A 16890-nucleotide genomic window follows, 5' to 3' on the forward strand; every position below is an offset into this window, starting at 1 on the left:
GAATGTTGTTTAAACTTTAAAGTCATCTATCAGCAATGCTCGCTCCGAATACTACGCTATTAAAAATAAGGAAATCATTTTTTCATTTCTTAATTGAAAATAAAACTTTTAAACTAACAAACACTGTGTGGTTTTTGTTCACGAGTGAGTGAGCGGAAGGTTTTGAACTACTGCACTTGGCAGTCATGTTTCTGTGACTCAGATAGGCCGGGACTCGGCGGTAGTCTTCTTCTGTTCTTCTGGGTCGTAAAATCATTGGTCAGACACACTAGATAGTCGGTCAGGGGATTGGGGGTTCAACTTCTGTTCAGACTGAGGTATGTGGAAAGTCGAACTGCACCTATCATCAATAATGTCCTATTTCTCTTGTCCATACTTCTTTATGTGCAGAATAGTCCCTGAAACACTAGCAGTATGGTATGTGCTCCTAGCAAATCAAAAAGGCAACTGCTAACTTTTTCTTGGTGTAAACATTGACATTTTGTTGTTGGAAATTGTCAAAGCACTTACATTAAGAAGACTGGAATAGACAGCAAGGGCAAACCAGATGACTGCACTCGGTGCCTAGAGCTATTGCTGGATCAGCGTTTTGTTTAACACCGTTTGCCGACTGGGCAAGCTTAGCTACCTACACAGACCGACTCATAACTGTAAATAGTAGTAGCACAGAGAGTGATGGTAGAGGCAGGATAAGAATGTAGAAAGTAGCCTAGATTAGAAGAAGATCAAAGACTATTTTGTAAAAAATTGAATTAGGAAACAGTTTGTAATGAATAGGAGCTGTAAAAGTTAGGGAAGTATAAGTATTAATATAACAATAGAACAACTTACTGGGGCCAGCAGAAGAGCCTGCAGAGGATCGATCCTGCTGCCTACCTTGTTCTGCCGGAGTCTCTATTGTGGAAGTCTCCTTGCCCCTGGGAGGTGCTGATGATCATGAAATAAAGAAACACAACATGGATGATTGTTTTTTTTAAATATTTGATTTCTTTCACCACAATCTAAAATTATCTCGGGGAAACAAATTAGCAACAATTGCACTACATGTATTAACCTATCTGATCTGGTCAACTAGGAGGATACTACTAGTACAGTATTGTTGGATTTGCAGACCGTCTACTTGGAAAGTTATGTAAATCCCTAACTAAACCAACAACAAAAAGGTTCTACTACGACTGCCAGCACTCAGCAGCATGCGACGTGACAGACACAGTCCGTCATCATGATTGCAGAGCAATAAAAATGTCCTACTACTATTAATAACAAGTCATAATATACTCAACCTATCAATCCATCACTATCTCTTCTTCTTAGTGGCAGCAGGAGTACAAAGGAAGGACTAGACTTGTCTCTAGTCTCTCTAGCATTACGCAGTTCTGTAAAGTACTACACTCATACATATTCTCAGGCCAAATGAGCAAACAAGTAAGCATAGTAGCAACGCCACTGAGGAGGCGAGCACCTGCAATCACAGAAGCTATTTAAACACTATTTTACCTGCAATGTAATCGAAAAGGCAGCATTCTTGCTCTTCGGAAAAAACATACATTAGCAATATAACACAGAGCAGAAGAATACAAAGTAGTTCTTAAATAGCTACTCACCAAGGCCAGGGATCTCCACTCCTAGCAGGTGGAGCAGATACTTCTCCCGGTCGAGGACGTCGGCCCACCATTGCGTCGCTTGGTCGTAGGTGCGCCGGACCCCCTACTCCCTCCGCATGGCCCGGCACAACTTATGCCACCGCTTGAGACGATCCCGGAGGCCATACCCTTGAGCGGGCCTGCCCCCTGCTGCCACGGTTTTAGGGAGGTGGCGCTGAATAAAAAATTTCAGTGCGGCCACCTCTTTCGCGGTAAAAACCTCCCTGGCCACTACATCAACTCCCTTCAATCGCCCGCAAGGGAGTCGGCTACGGGGTGCGGGAACCTTCCCCTTTGATTTGCCGGCTCCCTTTGCCATGGTCCTGGCCGAAAGAAGAATAGAATAGGGGGAAGAAAAAAAAATGAAAGAGAGAGCTAAACCAAAAAAGTAGTTATAAAGTAACAAAAAGTTGAAAAAAACACAAAATATAGATCTAGACAAATAGAGAGATAGATAATGAGCAAAAAAGAGCAAAAAAAAGTTCACAGAAAGAAAGGATGGCAAAGATTCAAGCTGGATACAAAAAGCATGCCCAGGACCATAGCAATGAATGAAAAACAAGATGGCCGGGCCCATTGAGGACCGCGTGGGTAAGTATGCGCGATATTTCCCACGAGAGCACGCAAAAACACGCGCAAACACGTAATAGCGTGGTCAACACAAGGTGAGATTGCCAATAGCGCCCGGAAACCGAAATACACAACGCACACAAGATGGCCGCGCCCATGTACGACCGCATGGGCAACTTCGCGGTCGGTGCGCTGCAAGCGGTCCGCGAATACGCAAAAAACCCCGCGAACACACAAAAAAAAAACAAATCCGCAAATTATGCGGATCACGAATTTGCTTTCGCACGAATTCGTGCACTGCGAATTCGCAGATTTCGCCCATACTTAATATATATCTGTTTTTTAAAATGGTCTGCGGTTTTCCGCAAATAACAATTGACCTAACTGTCACCCCTGAAGCAATATTGGGAGCTAGGGGTCATGGCTGCCTTAAAGGCACGGTGCCAGTTTTCTGTTACTGTTATGTGAGTTAGCTTTTCAGCTTTCTACTCTATGGTTTTTCAACAATGCAGCCTATGTGCTGACAATGCTTTCACTTTCCTTGCAGGATTACCTTTTCTACTGTATAATAAAGCAGTTTTCAAAGGTTTTTCTTTCTCCCTGCTTTATTGGAATGTTTTATGTGCAAAGACTTCTAATGCAGCATTGTTCAGCTTTTCCAGAGAAGACTGCATTGTATGTTTATGTATGTATATATACATATATGTAGAGCTACATATATATAATATATGTTTTCCGGGGTCCCGTGAATGGGCGGGAATATTCATGTGCTTATGACTATTGATGAGAATCCCCTGGAAGAGAATAGATAGGTTCAATTGGCTATAAATAGAAAGGATTCAGGAGGGTGAGCTTAGCAGCTGAAGAGAAGATAAGAGAAAGAGAACATGCAGTTATCGTAGAGGGAGAGAGCGTTGAGGAGGTGATAAGGTCACAGACCGCGGCATTCAAGGCAGAGTAGTCACTATTACGGGTTTGGGAAAGACAGGTTGTCATTAGGATTTAGACTGGTAACCAGGAGGTGGGAAGGGGTTAATGTTTGGCAGAAGCAAGGACTTTTTGCACTTTGACTGATTGTTTCTTTGTATTTATTGATTAGTTTAAATGCTGATATTGTTTGTGTGGAATTCACTGGTTTCAGGTATTTTTTAAAGGAAAATGGAGAAAATGTTGTTGGGCATGTTGTTTCACAAACTGGGAGGGGTGCAATGATCGAAAACTTATGATTTCAAAGGCACAAGTATAGAAGGGTCTGATTCAATTATGTTTTGAACAACAGGTTTAGATGTTCTTTTTCTGTTTCTTTCAGTTACCGATGACAAAGATCTAAAGAGAGGCTGAAATGAATTGGGTAGAATTTGTGCGGTTCTGGGATATGAATTATATATCTATACATGCTTAAGTTGAAGCCCGGATGGGCACGCTGAAGGCAGTTGAAAATTAAACAATAAAACACCAATGAGAAATCTGCTGTACTCACAGTGATTTTGACTGACTTCTAGCAAGTGCACTAAACATTTCGATGATTAATGAACAAATTGGAGTATCGATTGTAGAACTTGGTAAACGAGATATTGGTTAAATGTTAGGAGAAAATCCCTCACTTCGCAGTGCGACGGGCGGGCGCGTAATGCACGCGCCTTTGGGAACACTGTAGTGTAGGAATGGGCATCTTTTCTTATAATGGCAGTTATTATCTTCTTTCCTCCTTGCAAAGTGCAGCTCTATGATCCGGTTCAGAGCTAACAGAAGAATCCCATGCAGGATGCAAATCTACGAGGTACATCAAAGAACAAGTTTGATTGCATCTTACAAGAGCCTCCAACTTTCTGCAGAGCTTCTACTGATAACTAGTTTGGAATGGCAGAGTGTGCATTTTAAAATCGAGCAATACTCTATGTACAGTGTCTAGGTGTTGTCCAAAACTTTCACCAGGGCTACAATTAGGAGTGCATTTGGTAACTGTGTTACAACGTTAGTAAATTCAAAGGTCGGACTACTGACCACTGAGATTCAGCTTTCAGCTTCCAAACAGATCCCTAGGGTGTGCACATCAAAACATTGCATTATCTAACAACCCGTGATAGGGTCTGAGCACTAAATCTGTGTCTTGCTCATAGACAGTCAAGCCCTCGTACTGTACCTGGGCGCACGGGGTCTGTACAATCAAAGCCACAGGATTGCTGGCAGCACTTCTGGATCCCACCACACTCCTCGTCACTGTTGCAACTTCTGGGCAGAGGATCGATTAGGCAGGTATAATTTACCTTAGGGCAGTCACCTGGCTTCTCTGTCAGTAAAACATTTGCAGAAATATTAAATGAGCTTATGATGCAAATTAATCACCAGCAGAAAAATACATAATTGAATTGAATTGCATATGAGAATGGCACAATGTTTTCGCACATAGATTTTCAGAAGCAAAAAGCATCCTATAAGTCTCAGAATACCTTATAAAATCAGGACTTACCAGTTTTAATCCCTGGTTGAAATTTTTAACATAGTAAAAAAAGAGATGTGTACATCTCAACCTCCATTTATCACAGTCCCAGTTAGAAACACCCCTATCGTTTTTTACAATAATACAATAAAATATTGTATTCATGGAATGCCTTATACTTCAACACTTTCTGTGGATAATTTCTACTGTCAATGTAATAAATACATTAGATTCAACACAACATTTGCTATTAATCTTTTCAACCATGTGAGTATTCAACACTCCTCAATTTTCGATTAGCTTGAGTTGATATTGCATGTAACTGTATGGGGTAGGAGGTTGGTATAGGGGAATGTTGGGGGCTCAGGTTTTATGTTCTTGCCTTTCTTCTCTCTGAGTTCAGCGTTTGACACAACACTTTTCCACTGCGCACTTACAGGTCGCTTGGCACAGAGGCACCTCCCTTTCTATTCCGTGAGCTCGACGCCTGGTAGTCTACCCATGCCCCAGAAAGATACACCCAACCTCCTCACCAATCACAGCCATGACAATGCCTTAACTTGACTTTAAGCCACTCCATATACTTTTGTGGAACTTTAACGGGCATATAGACTGTGCCAAATGCACCACAGTTCTAAAATGCTCTCAACTGTTCCTTCCCAATGCTTTACTGCTGCGAGAAACATGTCTTCTGGGGAATCACTGCCAGTTCCTGATGCATCTAGGGTATAATAGGGTTTTCCACACACGGTTTACATGAGGCTTCCATGGCGTAGCAATCCTCTTATAGCATTCCTACCTAAAGATCCCCAGAGGAAGTTTTTGTCCCTCACAGTAACACTGAGTGGTCGTACCCTTAATCTTGTTTCAACATATGTGAACCCGGCAACTGGCAAGTCTTCCCTTCGAGACCTCTCGACACTATTGTCGGACCGTCCATAAGGGTTGTTGGTAATATGGGGAGACTTTAAAGCAGTCCTAGCTCCTGACAGTGGTTCCATGTTCAAATATCGTTAACATAAATATCGTCTGATAAAAATATCGTCACTAAAACATCGTTTACATAAATATCGTCATCCTATACTTAAACTATAATTTACACAAATATCGATATTTTTTTATCGACAACCCTAATATCGTTCACACTAATATCGACTACTTAAATATCGACTACTACATTATCGACTTTATTTTACATAACATTACCTTTGACATATATATCGACTATACTAACATCGACGACCTATGTGCTCTAAAAATATACAAAAAATATCGACGTTTTGTTTAGAACTCGAAATGCACTATTCTTGAATTCACTCATTTTTTTTGATTTTTCTTTACAAAACTATGAACACATATTATTTTTTGGTTTTCATATTACTTATTTGTAACATAAAATATTAATATAGCGATTTTTTTTTTTACTTTTACTGATACTATATTACACTCAGATGGCCTAAATATGATAAACATTTCTTTATTTTCAACATATAAACGATTTAAATATTACACAAAAATGTAACTTATAACACATTTTCATATATTCTTTTACAAACAAACAGTGAAACAACATAGTATAACAAAAATAACGGTTTTCCCATGCCAAATAACGTTCTCAACCAATGAATTTGAATTTTCACTAATTGAACCAATCAAAAAGTACCATTAATTAACTCACTAATATAAATACAATGACACACTTAACGTAATTTACCATTTTTGGCCCAACCTTGGAGAAAAACGGTTACCTTGCTGAGAGAAGAGAATACAAACCAACGACTACAACTACAATACATCACACTACACTTCAAGTAAGTTAAATACCATTTTTTCTTCGAAGTTACTATAAGTAGATAAAGTCCCTATTTTTAAAACTGTTGATCTTTAGAGTCAAAACTAAACATGTTGAACTTATCAACAACGACAATACAGTTAGATGTAAAAACATTTATAAACTACCTTATCCATGTCTATTTAGATAGCTGATAAAAATTATTTAAACTTGCTAAGTAAATGTACAATGTAAATAATATGTATCCAACTATTATCATCCAAATACTACAAGTAACACAATGATAATTTTTTCCACAGACTCTACAAAATTATTTACCTATCTACAACTACACTACCAACATCCTCTACTACATCAAGTAAGTATAGTCAGTATATCTATAACAATTCAGAAAGTAAAATGATACACCTATTACACTAAAGTATTTCTTTCTATTATTCTTTAACACTACTACAGAACGTAAAAGGGAGACAATTCTGATAAAGAAATAAGAATAAAAGGTTTACCAGTGAAGCCACATAGTAAGTATATGGTTACACTTTTGCCTAGTCTTATACACACCTCTAAAATGGTGTTCAATGTTCTAAAAAAGACATATATATATTTTCACAGATCTACCTTAGACATGGCAACTGGAGCTACTTTCATTACTTCGCAAAAAGGAAAACTAATGCTGAGCTACATGGGTTACACCTACACCCAAGAAAGAGTGAAAGCTAATAAGACCCATTGGAAATGTAGTAAATATTACTCAAATGCATGCTATGGTAGAGCAACAACTGTTGATAACAATGTGGTAAATGTACGTGAGCATAACCACCCACCAAATGTAACTGAAGTGGAAGTGAGAGAAGCACTAGAAACATTGAAAGATGCTAGTACAGGATCACAAGAAACAAGCACTAGCATTTTGAAAAATGTTTTAAGCAAAGTGCCTGAACATGTAACAGGACAGCTACCTTCTATTCCCAACTTAAAGAGATTAATTGCTAAAACTAAACGTGCTTCTGATCCAACTCCACCAGCACCAGAAAGTTTTCAGGATATAAAAATATATCCAGAATATACCATTACACATAATGAGGATAAATTCTTAATGTATGACAACAACAGTCATGACAAAAGAATTTTACTTTTTGCTACTAATAGTAATTTGCAAAAGCTTAAATCATGTGAAACATGGATGATGGACGGGACTTTTAAAGTTTGTCCCAAACCTTTCTATCAACTTTACACCATTCATGGGGAATACCAAGATACAAATATACCTCTAATTTATACTCTGCTGCCAAACAAAACAAATACTACCTACGTTGAATTTTTAACAACGATCAAAGAATTAACTGATAATTACTATCCTCAAAGAATTGTAATTGACTTTGAAATGGCCATGATTCAAGCTATCCTTAAAATATATCCCCATACCTCCATACAAGGTTGTTATTATCACTACAACCAAAGCATATGGAGGCACTTACAAAAATCAACTTTAAGCATTGAATATTGTACAAACAGTAACTTTGCTTATCAAATAAAGAAGTTGATAGCATTAGCATATGTACCAACAACAGAAGTAGCTAACTACTACAATTTATTAATTGACAGCCCTTTCTACCGCACCAATGAAAAAAAGCTAACTCCCTTCTTAGACTACTTTGAAGATACATGGGTTGGAAGATTACATCGTTCAGGCCACCGTAGACAACCTAAATTTCAAATTCCATGGTGGAATGTCTATGCTAGTACAATAGCCCAGAAAGCTAAAACTAATAACGCAGTTGAAGGATGGCATAATGCCTTCCAAGCGACTTTAGGAAGAAGTCAACCAACACTTCACAAACTGATCCAAAGCATTAAAAAAGAGCAAAGCTACCAAGAACTCAGAATAGAGCAATCACTTTCAAAAATTGGCCCTAAACTAAGTAAGCAAACATTAAACATGTACGAATATCTCCAGCAAAAAACTAGAATGTACCCAAGTATAGAAGGTCTAGCATACTTAGATCTAATAGCTAAATCAATCCTTTAAATATAAATTCCCAAAAAGTGAGCAAAGGACAATTAAAGATAATATGTAGTTAAATATCGTAATATTATGTCATGTAAAATGATCAATAATATATTTTTACAAGACATAATAATATAACATTTAACTAAACAGTAGACTATACCACAATGCAACACAAAAGTAAATATCACTTTTAGTTACGGTTCTGCTGCTGTAGAATATGTTCCATGGTGATAATTTCCACAGGAATAATACCAAAAGCTATCCATATCCAATATCGAAAAATCCCAACAAAATGCACAAAATACAACTGTTTGATAATACTCCCGTTGCAATCCTCTCGAATTAGAAACCATAAAAAAGTAGATAAATCTTCACGAGTAAAAAAAGTAGAGACCCCTAAAATGCAGTACATTTTCAAAAATATGTACCTGCTTAAAAAAAAAACCGTCACAGTCCATCTGCTCACCAAAACGAACACCTGTAAATTATCGAAAAAATAACAAACCTCAAAACATTGGAAATACGCATAGCCTACACATAGCATATAACACATAAAAACAATCTGAATTCATCCATTAATACAACAGTAAACGTTACTTTTGTTCGAACTACCTCACAAAGTACGCTCTCCATAACGACGCAAAATAACACATAATTCGCACATAATATGTAAAGTACTACACATATCTACACGTACACACTACAACTATCACTAAACTTAAGTTAAATATCTTTAAAAGTAAAGTGAAACAAACTTACCTTCACCAACAAGAAACAGCTCCCAACCGCGAGCTTCCATTTTCTACAATGACCCAAACAACGATGTTGATAGAATAAAAAGTGAAGTTCCAAAAAGTAAAATGTCTGCATAATAAAAACTAAAATAGGACAAAATAGCCTTTAACAAAAAAATAAACAGTATTAAATAGCATAATATATGCAATATGTATTAATAATTTTTTTTTTCTTCTTAAAAAACATGAATATTGTAAAAGAGACATTAATATGTTTAAAAGAGTTATGTATTAATTCTTTTTTATCAAAAAATGTATTTCATTGTTAAATATTTTTCTCAGATATTACAAAATGTAAATTTATGTTATGTACATATCTTGATAAAAAAAATGCAATAATAAATATGTAATATATTAAATGTTAATAATAATTATTAAAATGTAATATAAAAATTTATGTATAACACAAATAGTATTTATGTAAAAAAATGCTATATAATTTGTGACCAAAAATTATGTTAAATGTTTTTTGAAAAATAGTAATATCTTTGCAATACCAAATTAAACTCTCAATAAAAAAAAATTTTTTAAAAATTGTTTCTTAATTTTCACTTGTCATATTAATGTAAAAATGTTATAAAAATGTTTTTAAAGTATATTTATGAAATGAATATTACTACATAACATATATGATTCTTATTAAAAATAATAAATAAATACTGCTGAATTAATAATAATAATAATTCTGCTGGACAGTAAACCATAATAAATTACTATTCTAACTCCAATTCAACATAACTCAGGGAAAGTCCAGGATAATAAACCATAAAAAAGTACTATTCTAACTCCAAACATAACTTAACTCAGGGAATGTGCTAGATAGTAAACCATAATAAATTACTATTCTAACTCCAATCCAACATAAGTCAGAAAAAGTGCTGGATAATAAACCATACTAAATTACTATTCTAACTCCAATCCAACATAAGTCAGGGAAAGTGCTGGATAATAAACCATAATAATTTACTATTCTAACTCCAATCCAACATAAGTCAGGGAAAGTGCTGGATAATAAACCATAATAATTTACTATTCTAACTCCAATCCAACATAAGTCAGGGAAAGTGCTGGATAATAAACCATAATAATTTACTATTCTAACTCCAATCCAACATAACTCAGGGAAAGTGCTGGATAGTAAAGCATAATAAATTACTATTCTAACTCCAATCCAACATAAGTCAGGGAAAGTGCTGGATAGTAAAGCATAATAAATTACTATTCTAACTCCAATCCAACATAAGTCAGAAAAAGTGCTGGATAATAAACCATACTAAATTACTATTCTAACTCAAATCCAACATAAGTCAGGGAAAGTGCTGGATAATAAACCATAATAATTTACTATTCTAACTCCAATCCAACATAATTCAGGGAAAGTGCTGGATAATAAACCATAATAATTTACTATTCTAACTCCAATCCAACATAAGTCAGGGAAAGTGCTGGATAATAAAGCATAATAAATTACTATTCTAACTCCAATCCAACATAAGTCAGGGAAAGTGCTGGATAGTAAACCATACTAAATTACTATTCTAACTCCAATCCAACATAAGTCAGGGAAAGTGCTGGATAATAAACCATAATAATTAATTATTCTAACTCCAACCCAACATAAGTCAGAAAAAGTGCTGGATAATAAACCATAATAATTTACTATTCTAACTCCAATCCAACATAAGTCAGGGAAAGTGCTGGATAGTAAACCATAATAAATTACTATTCTAACTCCAATCCAACATAAGTCAGAGAAAGTGCTGGATAGTAAAGCATAATAAATTACTATTCTAACTCCAATCCAACATAAGTCAGGGAAAGTGCTGGATAGTAAAGCATAATAAATTACTATTCTAACTCCAATCCAACATAAGTCAGGGAAAGTGCTGGATAGTAAACCATACTAAATTACTATTCTAACTCCAATCCAACATAAGTCAGGGAAAGTGCTGGATAATAAACCATAATAATTTACTATTCTAACTCCAACCCAACATAAGTCAGAAAAAGTGCTGGATAATAAACCATAATAATTTACTATTCTAACTCCAATCCAACATAAGTCAGGGAAAGTGCTGGATAGTAAACCATAATAAATTACTATTCTAACTCCAATCCAACATAAGTCAGGGAAAGTGCTGGATAGTAAAGCATAATAAATTACTATTCTAACTCCAATCCAACATAAGTCAGGGAAAGTGCTGGATAGTAAAGCATAATAAATTACTATTCTAACTCCAATCCAACATAAGTCAAAGAAAGTGCTGGATAATAAACCATACTAAATTACTATTCTAACTCCAATCCAACATAAGTCAGGGAAAGTGCTGGATAGTAAACCATAATAATATACTATTCTAACTCCAATCCAACATAATTCAGGGAAAGTGCTGGATAATAAACAATATACATATTACAATTAAAATTTCGTGACAATTTCAAATTTTGATTTGTAAATTTCAAATTCTGATTAAATTTCTAATTTGTTCTTAATTTTGGATTTTTTTTATACATATTATCTAATTTACTACCCACCCTTATCCCCTATTATACCAATAACCCGCTACTAAAATATTAATATGAAATTTTTCACTATCATTACAAAAATAATTTCGTTTAAATTTCTAAATTTTATTGTTAAATTTCTATTTCTAATTTATTTTGGATTTTATTATTATTTATCTTTTTTTTTAATTAATTTTCAAATTAATACCCGCCCTTAGCCCCTAAAATACCAATGACCCACTACTAAAATTTAAATATGATTTATTAATTAATGATTACAAATAAAATTTCGTGAAAATTTCTATTTAGAAATTTTAAATTTCGAATTTTGATTAAATTCATAATTTGTTCATATTTTATATTAAATTTTAAATTACTACCCACCCTTATCCCCTATAATACCAATAACCCGCTACTAAAATTTTAAATATGATTTATTAATTAATAATTACAAATAAAATTTCGTGAAAATTTCTATTTAGAAATTTTAAATTTCAAATTCTGATTAAATTCATAATTTGTTCATATTTTATATTAAATTTTAAATTACTACCCACCCTTATCCCCTATAATACCAATAACCCGCTACTAAAATTTTAACAAATCTTTTGTAACAAATATTTTTTTATAATTATTATTATTAAAAGTATTTTTCTAAATTTTGTAAAAAAATAATATATATTTTTTTTTTTTTTTACCCATTATATTTTTTTGGCGATATTATGTACAACGATTTTTTAGTCAACGATATTCTATTCATCTATATTTTTGTTTGACGATATTTATGTCATTCTAACAAAACGATATTTTTTACAACGATATTTACTACGACGATATTTTTTTCTTTCGATATTCTTACCACGATATTAATGCTACTCGATATTTTCCCGTCGATATTCTATCTTAATACCCTGACAGTGATTCCACAGGGATCCCCCTCATCAACGCTGCACAAACGCTAAACATCTCTTACAATGGGCCTCCAGGTTTGTCATATTCGATGTGTAGAGAACGTGGAACTCCCGCCTGCTCCAATACAACCACATTTCTCCATGCTCACCGCACTCATTCCTTCATTGAATTAATACATTCATGCCTGCCGTTGAATACTGTGCAGTCACTGATATTCAAATCCTTGTGTAGTAATCTAACATCTGTTCTCTATTTCTACAATGATGCATTACTTCATTATGTCATGACATTACTATGGTTACAGAATCTTCATGTGAAGACTTGCTCTGTATTCTGATGTTTGAGAGTTTCTTGGGAGCTGTTGTGACTGATGGTTAATAAATCACATCTGTCTCTACATTTGTGGTTGTGTGGGTTCACTTCAAATTGGCGACGAGGTTGAACCATTAGTCACTTAACCCACGTGTGTGTTCATTCAACTGGACTGTCATTAGACTGGATTTGGAAGGGAAATATTTTAAAATAAAATTTGTATATTTCAACTTTAACGCTGATGGGATCAAGGATCTCAGCGTAAACCAGGAACACGGTACAAGAGGATTGAAACAAGAGGATTGAAACAAGCTTCAGTAGCAGTGTAAAGTTGGAAACTCGTGGTTTAAAAGCAGCATTGTTGATATGAGAAACATTTAAATTACGCTGGGCATGTAAATGAAAGGACACGCAGAAAGCAGAGAAAAGAACTGTGAGTAAACCTGTTTTTGATGTTTATATAAAGGAAGGTTTGAGGAAAAAACGACTCTTTTTGTGCCTCTAATAAGTTTAAAACAGTACAACTTAAGAGATGAGCACGAAGAATAACCATCGTTTATGTTAAAGAATTCAACTTTGAATATTCTGTGCCTTTTCAACTGATTACACTTGGAAAATGTGTAATATTAAAAGTTTACATGCTTAGCGCGTAATTTAAGGAAGCCTGTTGCTGAGAAAAATGTTAAAAGCTGGTGGACTGGCCTATTAAAAGTAACGGTTTTTCAACGAGTTGGAGCTCTGCTCGGTCCGGTGGTAATGAGGCATCTGATGACGTCTTGGAATGTTCTTGCAGTATTGGTGAAGAACACTGCGTCACTCTGAGGCGATCTGAAGCCACGAAGGAAGACTGAAGGGAAGGGGGCGTTCCAAATACGTCACTCAACTTCCTTTGTTTGTGTTGCCTAGCAGCTGGAGACAGACGACCCAGTTTTCACGGAGGAATATTGGCATCTTTCTGTGAAAGACAACACGCATTTAATGTGCTAAGAAATCGTCGTGGGAGTGTCAGTTTGAGGTAAACTTTAAACCTCTGTGGTTTTTGGACGTAGGGAAGAGCAAAGTAACAAGTTTTGAAGGTTGGCAGAAAACGCTGTATTTTCACATTTAACAGCAATGTGACATTAAAGGCAAGCTTTTCATGGACTAGGGCGCCATCTACTGGATTCGGAGGGGGCATTCTACTTAAAAGTTCTTTTCTTAACATTTTGAAAGGTTATTTTGCTGAAGAAAACCTGGAATAGAACAGTCGAGGAAATAACTGGTGGGGAAAAGCATTGACAATATTAACCTGTCGTTTCAAGTAGCATTTTTACTGCAATTTAAAGGGTGTCTTTATCTTCTCAGCTTATAATTTTCATTCTGAATAGCGAGCGTTGATCTGTTTTCTTTAAAAAAAAAATCAAATAATCCAGTTAGTTGCAGTATAGTTTAACAACTAAAAGCACAGTCAGGGAAAAGATAATTTAGAGTTTTAGTCAGTGTGGAAAGTAACTTCTGTTTGAATTTTTTTTTTTTATCTATTTCTGCTTCTAGTTTTTGTTCTGCTTCATTTTAAAACGTTATTAGCAAAATGCAGAATGTACAAGCACCACCCCCATTCTTACAGCTCCCAGGTGATCCGCCTGTAAAATGGAAGGTATGGTTTAGGGCATTTGAAAAGTATCTTGGGGCTATTGGAGGAAGCAGATTTAGTGCGCAAAGGAAATGTTTCATTTTGGAGCATAATTTAGGTTTTGAGGGGCAGGCTGTTCTTGAACATTTACCTGTAACACAATCAGGAGAGGCAGGAGAGGAATTAGATGAATTTCAAAAAGTAGTAAGAAGTTTACAGAAGCAGTTTGACGTAGAAAGTAGTTTGGTAGTAGCAAGACATAAGTTTTTCACTAGGAAACAAGAAGAAAATGAAAGCATTATTGCTTATGTAGCGGCTTTAAGAATTCTAGCGTCTGAATGTGTGTTTGAACAATTCACGGAACAGTTAATAAGGGATCAAATTGTGGTTCATACTAGTTGTGGGAAAGTTCAAGAAAAACTGTTAACACTTAAGAATCCGTCGTTAGATGAGACTATTTCAATTGTAAAAAGTATTGAGCTCTCACAAAAAGAGCGCAAAGAGTTGAGACCTGAGAGAGAATCTGTTAGTGTTGTAAAGGAGTCCAGTGGTGTGAAAAACATAAAAAGCCAGGCAAAAGTGGCTTTTAAGGTGGACAATAAGGTTAGTAGTGACTCAAAAGGAACACAATCTTTTCAGGGTAAAAACAGACAACGGAATGTGTGCTCAAAGTGTGGGTGTGCGGAACACTTTCCTAATGCGAAAATGTGTCCGGCTAGGAATGCGAATTGCCATAAATGTGGTAAGCAAGGACATTTTGCGAAAGTTTGCATTTCAAAGAATAGTGTAAATTCTGTTTATAGAGAGATTTCTAAAGAAGAGGAAGGTGATGCAGAGGTTGTGAGCTCTTTATCTGATCTAGTGGTGGTCGTGAAGGATGAAAGTGAGGATTGTGAGGACCCTATTGTGGAGGTGTTGGTGGATGGAAAACCATTAGATCTGTTGGTTGATTCAGGAGCACGCATCACGATGGTAACTGATGAGTTATTTGAGAGGACATGGAAAGGGAGGTCACTCAATCTACCAGACAGAAGACCGGTGTCATACGAGGGTAGGCGTATTGAGCTTTCAGGTTTCTTTGAAGCTATTTTAATGTTCAAAGGAAGAACAATAGAGGGTAAAGTTTATGTGGCAAAAAAAAGGACTTAATATCCTTGGTTGGTATCACCAAGGTTTATTTAAGATGGAGCTTAGACCTGGTCAGAAAGAACAGGTGTCAGTTGTAGAAGATTTGGAACAAGAGGACTTGTCTACTTCATGGTTTGATAAATTTCCAAAAGTTTTTGGTGATAATTTAGGTTGCATTACAGGTTTCAAACATTTGATAAGGTTGAAAGATGATGCAATTCCTGTCAAACATAAATTACGTACAGTACCTCACAGTGTTAGGGATGATTTGGCTAATGAGCTGAGGAAGATGTGTGATTCAGGAGCTATTGAGCCAATAGAGTCGTCTCTTTGGTTGTCTCCCTTGGTCGTCAGACGCAAACCTAATGGTAGTTTGAGAGTCTGCATCGATCTTCGCAGCGTTAATAGTGAAATTTGGATTGACTCTCATCCTTTGCCACGTATTGATGACATTCTGGCTAAGTTTGCAGGGGCTAGATACTTTACAAAAATTGACCTAGCTTCGGCGTATCACCAGGTGCAGTTAGATCCTTCTTGCAAACACATCACTGCATTTGTGTCTCCTATAGGCACATTTCAATTTAGGAGGATGCCCTTTGGGTTAGCCAGTGCGGCTTCAGTCTTTCAACGTGTTATGGAGAAGGTGTTACAAGGTCTGGGTGAGACGGTTGTTTATCAAGACGACATTTTGGTTGCTGGCAAGTCTAAAATTCAACATGATCGCAATGTGTTTAAAGTATTGGAAAGGCTGGGTGAAAAAGGCATTGTGGCAAATAAATTGAAATGCATTTTTGGTGTGCAGTCTATTGAGTATTTGGGACATCAGATTTCAGGAGAAGGTATTGTACCTAGAGAAGGGTTGATAAAAGCAATAGTAGACGCTCCTAGTCCAACGACAAAAGATATGGTTTCCTCATTTTTAGGAATGTCTGAGTTTTATTCAAAGTTTATTCCCAATTTTTCAATGAAGACAGTACACATGAGAGATCTTCTCAAGAAAAGGGTTATCTTCGAATGGGATGAAACTTGTGAACAAGAATTTATAAATCTGAAGAAAGAGCTTGGATCATGTGAGATTTTGACACCATTTGACCCTAATACTAAGTGTACTGTGTCGGTGGATGCAAGTTTGTATGGGTTAGGTGGGATGATTTCACAGGAAAAGGAAGGG

General features: G+C 35.7%; 1 protein-coding gene across 1 annotated transcript in view; it reads right to left on the reverse strand.

Moving 5' to 3' along the window:
* Window positions 1-16890, reverse strand: part of LOC144762990 (uncharacterized) — a 318770-nt gene that overhangs the window by 153970 nt on the left and 147910 nt on the right. Inside the window, exon 8 of the mRNA XM_078648303.1 lies at window positions 4357-4503. Coding sequence (XP_078504429.1) covers window positions 4357-4503 — 147 coding nt within the window. The remainder of the gene's footprint in view (window positions 1-4356; window positions 4504-16890) is intronic.

The sequence above is a fragment of the Lissotriton helveticus genome, chromosome 6 (assembly GCF_964261635.1).
Source record: "Lissotriton helveticus chromosome 6, aLisHel1.1, whole genome shotgun sequence".
In the NCBI taxonomy this organism is placed as follows: domain Eukaryota; kingdom Metazoa; phylum Chordata; class Amphibia; order Caudata; family Salamandridae; genus Lissotriton; species Lissotriton helveticus.